The 6907-nt window shown below is 31.7% G+C and overlaps 1 protein-coding gene across 1 annotated transcript in view; it reads left to right on the plus strand.

Moving 5' to 3' along the window:
* LOC107700796 (Na(+)/H(+) exchange regulatory cofactor NHE-RF2-like) overlaps positions 1 to 6907 on the plus strand; it is a 20080-nt gene that overhangs the window by 12582 nt on the left and 591 nt on the right. The window contains exons 6-8 of the mRNA XM_016502612.1: positions 2430 to 2624; positions 5736 to 5889; positions 6146 to 6313. Of these exons, the coding sequence (XP_016358098.1) occupies positions 2430 to 2624; positions 5736 to 5889; positions 6146 to 6313 (517 nt within the window). The remainder of the gene's footprint in view (positions 1 to 2429; positions 2625 to 5735; positions 5890 to 6145; positions 6314 to 6907) is intronic.

A 6907-nucleotide genomic window follows, 5' to 3' on the forward strand; every position in this document is an offset into this window, starting at 1 on the left:
CCCTAAAGAATCATATCAACTTGTGGAAAATGGGCATCCTATGACCCCTTTAAAGCACCTTTTGCAGGAAACATCAATTGTTAAAAAAAAAATAGATCTGACCCCTTTAAGTGAAACTAAATTTGCATCTCTCTCTGTCTCTTTTCTTTCATTTGTTGTCCTCATCTTTCTCTCTCTCTGTGACCTTAATTTTCATTTACCTGCTTTGTGTTGTTCCCACTCTCTGGTCCTGGGTGTCTGATTTCTGGTTATTTTCCCAGAATTCAGTGAGCGTGTTGTTTGTGCGTGTGTGTGCTGGATTAGATTAAGAGGCGTCTCAGCCTCAGGAGCTGAAGCACGTGTGTGTGTAAGGCCAGGTTCTTCAGTCACTCTACCCCATGGGACACAAACAGACACCACCCTTGTATTGTCTTAGAACAGGAAGTGACATGGTGTCTCACAGAATGTCCCTTATTCCTCCTGGGCGTGTTTCACTTCTTGAAGGAAATGAGCCAATGGTCACGCACACATGCTGGCACGTCCTCGTGCATGGCCCAGGGTCGTGCATGTATCGTGTCATACGGCTTATGATAACAGACAGGATGTTTTGTTCCTTTGTCTTTGGCCAGAAACGTTGCGCAAATGCAGACGTGAATGCCTGATAAAGATAATGCGAGAATGCAGTCTTGTTGTGCGTGTATTTTTGTTGGCGGCAACAAACATACAAACTCAAGTTTGCGATAGTTTTTTTCAAATGTCTGTATCATTAAACCAGATCTGTTATTATTAAGGCATTAATTGACCTGAATTAGAAAACTGACTGTAGAAGAAGAAAACTGACTGTTTATATTGATGTCCTCTATGGCGCCCCTTGTGGCAGCACTGAGAATGCAACACCTCCACATAGTTAAAAAATAAAACATTTATTATATTAGTGAAATGCAATTTTTGCATAATAATATTTTTTACTTTGAGTATCATAAAGTTGTTTATGCATTTTAATAAAAATAAAATGAGCCTAAACGATTACATAACAAATTTGTAATGTAAGGGGAGATATTAAAAAATATTTATAATTAAATCAAAAACAAATTTTTGCTAGTGACTTCTTGTGTACACCACCCCAAAGTTTCCACCCCTTTGCAACCATATTTCTGATTAAATAGGAAAAAAGTTTTTCGAGTGACTTGCCGTGTATGGTGAAGGCAAATTAATTTTTTTAATTAATTGTAAAACATAAGTGCAACTGTGTATTTTAGTGAGATAAATTATTGCATAAAATAATGTAATGTAATGGAAGACCGTTTCATCATTAATAAAATTCAAAAAATATTTTTGGGAGTAGTTTGTACTTGTAAAAATGAATAAAAATAACTGCAACTATTTGATAGTCGGAGTGTTTATAATTGCATTAACGTAGTACTTGAACGGCACTGATAATGCTTGTAATGTGAAATATGTTGTTTGTGACTATTCGTTTCTTAATGAATACTGATGCATGTGGACCTTTGGCTAAATTGCATAAAGTCTGACCTATAATGCATCTTATTCTGGCCAAGAACTGTCCACTTAGATTGGAAGTAGATCATCTGATCAACATGTAAAACGATCAATTGCAGTTTTTATGCAAACAAAAAATAAATACATTAAAAATATTAATGGTGCAGCTGCCTCTGTGAACTGTCATACAGAAAACACCAGAAAATTTTTGAAAAATGTGTCTGTAAAACTGTTTGATGAAAATGTCTGTCCATCTTGAAGTAATATAAATACAGATTATTTATTATTTACATTATTGAGTAAATATTAGTGCTGTCAAACAATTAATTGCATCCAAAATAAAAGATTTTGTTTACATAATACTGTTTATTTATTATGTATATATAAATACACACACATACAGTACATATTTTGAAAATATTTACATGCATATACATTTATATGTTTATGTTCTTATTTTATATTATATATAAATATATTTCATATATAAACAACATATTTTTCTTAAATATATACATGCATGTGTTTGTATTTATATATACATAATAAATATACACAGTATACGCTCATTTATTATGTAAACAAAAACTTTTATTTTGGATGCAATTAATCACGATTAATCGTTTGACAGCACTAGTAAATATACAGAATATAGGCTATACACAGTATGTTGAACAAATAACTTTCACTGTATTCCTCTGATTTATCTCACTCTGGAAATTAAAGAGATAGTTCAACCAAAAATGGTTTCGGTAACCAAACAGTTGATGGTAGCCATTGACTTCCATAGTATGGAAAAACACCATAGAAGTCAATGGCTACCGTCAACTGTTTGGTCACCAACATTCTTTGACATGTCTTCTTTTGTGTTCAACAGTAGAAAGAAACTCATACAGGTTTGGTACAACTTGAGGATGAGTAAATGAGAAAATTACTTTTTCTCTCTCTAGGAGGAGACAGCGTTGGAGGAGGATGTGGTATTGAAGGACCTGCGTCCGCGCTCGTGTCACATGACTATAGGCGAGCAGGGCTACGGCTTCAACCTGCACTGCAAGAAGTCGCGCGTGGGTCAGTTCATCCGCTCGGTGGACCCCGACTCTCCGGCGGAGCGCGTGGGCCTGAGGCCCAGAGACCGGCTCATCGAGGTGATGGCACGGGGTTACAGCAGCCTCCATTAGCCCAGATTAGCAGCACTGGATCAGATTAGATTCAATTTCTAGAGAGAGGCAAATTACGCTAATGAAGAGAAATGCTGTTTGCTTCGTGAGGGGAGGATCCCGTTTTAGAGCTGTGTGTGTGTGTGTGTGTGTGTGTGTGAGAGTGTGAGGGTGAGTGTGAGTGTCTGAGTGTGTGTGAGGGTGTGTGTGATGCCGTGATCGTCACCGATCGCAAATCCGTCCTAATGGATTTAATTTGCGGCTGTTTTCTGTAATTATCACAGACAGATCGGTAATTATGACTGACAAACAGTGTTTAATTCACCCAGCAGTGTTTGTCTCTGAATGCATTTGAATATCGTTAGCAAAACATGATTTATAGTCAGTTATTAACTTCATGAATTATAGTTTGAATAGTTTGAAGCACCACCTCAAATGGCAACTTGTGTAAATGTGAATATAAATATATACATGTAAATATTTTCAAAATATATACATGCATGTGTGTGTATTTATATATACATAATAAATATACACAGTACACACACATATATTATGTACACACAAACTTTTATTTTGGATGCGATTAATCGTTTGACAGCACTAATTTTGACATTTTTGAAGAAAACCACATCACAAATGTTGTGTGATGGTTGCTCTCCAAAAGTTATGTAACAACAATAATAATAATTTAATAATATAGTATATTATCAATTAATTAAAATGATAAATTATTATTATTAATGTATTTATCATTATTATTATTATCATTATGTGCTTTCCTGTAGCTCAAACAGTACATTATGGCGCTGGCAACAGTAAGGCCAAAACTTAGAACTAATTTCAAAGTCTAATTTAATTAAAAAAAAAAAAAAAATCATCTAATTTAAACGTTTAGATCTGCAGTACAAAGTGCCATTAGGAGGAAAACGGCATCTCACAAAATGCAAGATGTATTTTAGAAGCGGCACGTTATGAATAAGATTCCTCAGAAGTGTAATGACGTGGTTGTGACGCACTTTATTAGAATATAAACACCTTCCTCCTGTAAGAACCTCAGGAAGCCTCAGACTTTCACATGCATTACATCAGTTTCTGTGTTTGACCGGCAACAGCAGCCTACACACCCCAAACTCTATTATCAGACAGAGACAGCTGGAGAAACAGAGAAAAATGTCAGAGGAAAGTTTGTTATGTAAGGCTTCTTCAAAGAGAGGAAGAGGAAGAGGAAGCTCCACAGAAAGTGGAAGTAACGCGGCCTCACACTCCACCTGCTGGACAAATACTGACCGACAATTCTGTGTTGCACCTGAACATATTGAGAGAAATTATATAAATATAATTTAATATTATAATAGATTATATTAAATTATAATATTTAGTGTATTATAATATAATAAATTAATATAATCAACACTATAATAAATAGTAATATATTATAATATTGTTGTACTGCACTGTAAAATAATATAATAAATAGATAAATATAATTAATAATATAATAATTAAATAATATAGTTAAGTATAAGGAGTGTACATGTTGTGTGTCCATGATACTGGTCTATTGAGTTCTATTGGTTCAACCTCTCTCTTTGTTTTAAAGTATTGAGACAAATGATTAATTAAATTTAATATATTATATCTTTTATTTCATTAGAATAATTCTGTTACGGGGCTGACAAGACGTGAGACGTGCGGATCCATGCGCAAGCTTTTATTTAAAGCAGAAGAGGTCAGAAACACAGGCAGGGTATTAAATAATAGTAATTATTGTTACAATAACAGTCATATGTTAATATGGTATATTATTAATTAAATAATAATAAAAACATGTTGTTGTTGGTAACAATAATATTTTAACCATATAAAATATTGTATATTAATCTAAATTATTATTATTATTACACTTGGTGTTGATATCAGTAATAATAATTTATTGATATGATATATTATTCATTTAATAATTATTATTATTATTATGTTGTTAGTAACAAATTATATATTGATATATATGAGATATGTAATCCGTGGTGATATGCAACAGTGTGTAGTGCGAGAGTCAATGAAATGGAAAGGGTGACCTCTGATGGCTAGCAGACGGAAGTTCATGGACCGGATACGTAACAAATATGATATGTTATTATGTAATATAAAATAATGTTGTATTTCTTACATTATAATATAATAAATAAAAGTAGTTAATAATATAATAAATAATTTAGTTCACTACAATAATATTATATTTATTATATTATGGTTTTATTTCATATTAAAATATATTATATGATTTTTTATTTTATTAGAATCACCTTATATATTTTTATGTAGTATCAAAATAATATTTTATATAACATAATAAATAAATGTAAGTAATAATATATTAAATAATATTAGTGTAATATATTACACTAATATTAGTGTAATATTAGTGTAATATCTTAATTTTATTTAATTATAATAATTATTTATATTTGTTGTTGGCTATATTAAAATTTTATAATAATATATTATCAATGATTGGAAAATAACAATAATAAGTTAAATAGTATTTATATTATTAGTATTATTATTGTTGCTGGTAACAGTAATACTCAAATTTTAATATATTACACTAATATTAGTGTAATATTAGTGTAATATATTACTATGTAATATAAAAAATAATATTGTATTTATTATATTATATAATAAATAAACAGTTCATCATATAAAAAATAAATAAAAATATTTAAATAAAAAGTGTATTTAAGTAATAGGGAAAATGTATTATATTGTAATATAATAAATCAATTAAATTAATAATATAATAAATAATATTAAATATAATCATATTATTACATTATGTGATATAACAACAATAGTATATTTGTATGATATAATAAACATGTAGTTCAGTATAGTTGTGTATGTCGTGCTGTTCTATCTAGAGATGTATAGGTTCAGGCTCTCTTGTTTTTAATTTCGGTGTAGCTTGAGTTGGATGAATTGGGGTTCAGTTAAGGCCTGAACTGGAATCTTGCGATATATATAGTATAGAAAGTGTGCAGTAGTGAGTATTCATTCAGAGTCAGCTCTCTCCTCTGTCTGTCATGTTTGCAGGTGAACGACAGGAGTGTCGAGGGCCTGCGTCACGCGGAGGTGGTGGCATTGATCAGAGCGGGCGGCACAGACACACGTCTGCTGGTGGTGGATCCCGACACAGATGAGCTCTTCAACCGACTGCGCATCGTGCCCACATCTATTCATCTTAAAGGTACAGTGCGTGTTTTCGCATGGACAGTATATTAATAGAATTTTCCTATATGTGTCCTGGGAGTTCTGGGAAAGTCCACAGAAGGAAACCAAACGGGAAAGATTAATTTTGTATTTACTTAACCTCACCTGACTGCTACTGTGTTCACTAGTTTATGCAAAACACGGCTGATGCTTCGTGCACTTAGAAACTAGCTCTAATTCACAACTAGGCGACGTGTCAGTAATTATCTTACCAATGAATTTCTGTCAAACAGAGGACTGTGTGGACGGGCCGATCATAGAGAGTCCTGGAACGACATATCCATCTGCACACAGCCCTGTGTCTTCTTCACTGGTCCCAGACACCCCCAAGATCTCTCCACCAATCATCAACATCACACTGACTGAGCCACCAATCAGCAACGGCTCCCCAAGACACCAGAGTCACAGAAGCTTTAACATAACAATTATTAATAATAATAATAATTTGATAATTTTATATATTATTAATTAATTATTTCATCATCATCATTATTATTATTATTATTATAATTATTAGTAGTAGTAGTATTATTAATGTGCTTCCTGTAGCTCAAACAGTACTATATGGCACTAGCAACAGCAAGGTCATGGGTTCATTTCCCATTAAAAAAAAAAAAACTATACCTTGAATTCATTGATCATTAATTTGATAGCATACTTTGCATAATATATTTAGATTGAAACAATAATGCATGCAAATAAACTAGTGCTGTCAAACGATTAATCGCGATTAATCACATCCAAAATACTGTATATATTTATTATGTATAAATAAACACACACACATACAGTATATATACTGAAAATATTTACATGTGTATATACATTTATATATTTATATTCTTATATTTGATATTATATATAAATATATTTAATATATAAACAACATATTTTTCTTAAATATATACATGCATGTGTTCGTAATAAATATACACAGTACACACACATATATTATGTAAACAAAAACTTTTATTTTGGATGCGATTAATCGCGAT

Source organism: Sinocyclocheilus anshuiensis, unplaced genomic scaffold (genome assembly GCF_001515605.1).
Source record: "Sinocyclocheilus anshuiensis isolate Anshui unplaced genomic scaffold, SAMN03320099.WGS_v1.1 scaffold1127, whole genome shotgun sequence".
NCBI classification, from domain to species: domain Eukaryota; kingdom Metazoa; phylum Chordata; class Actinopteri; order Cypriniformes; family Cyprinidae; genus Sinocyclocheilus; species Sinocyclocheilus anshuiensis.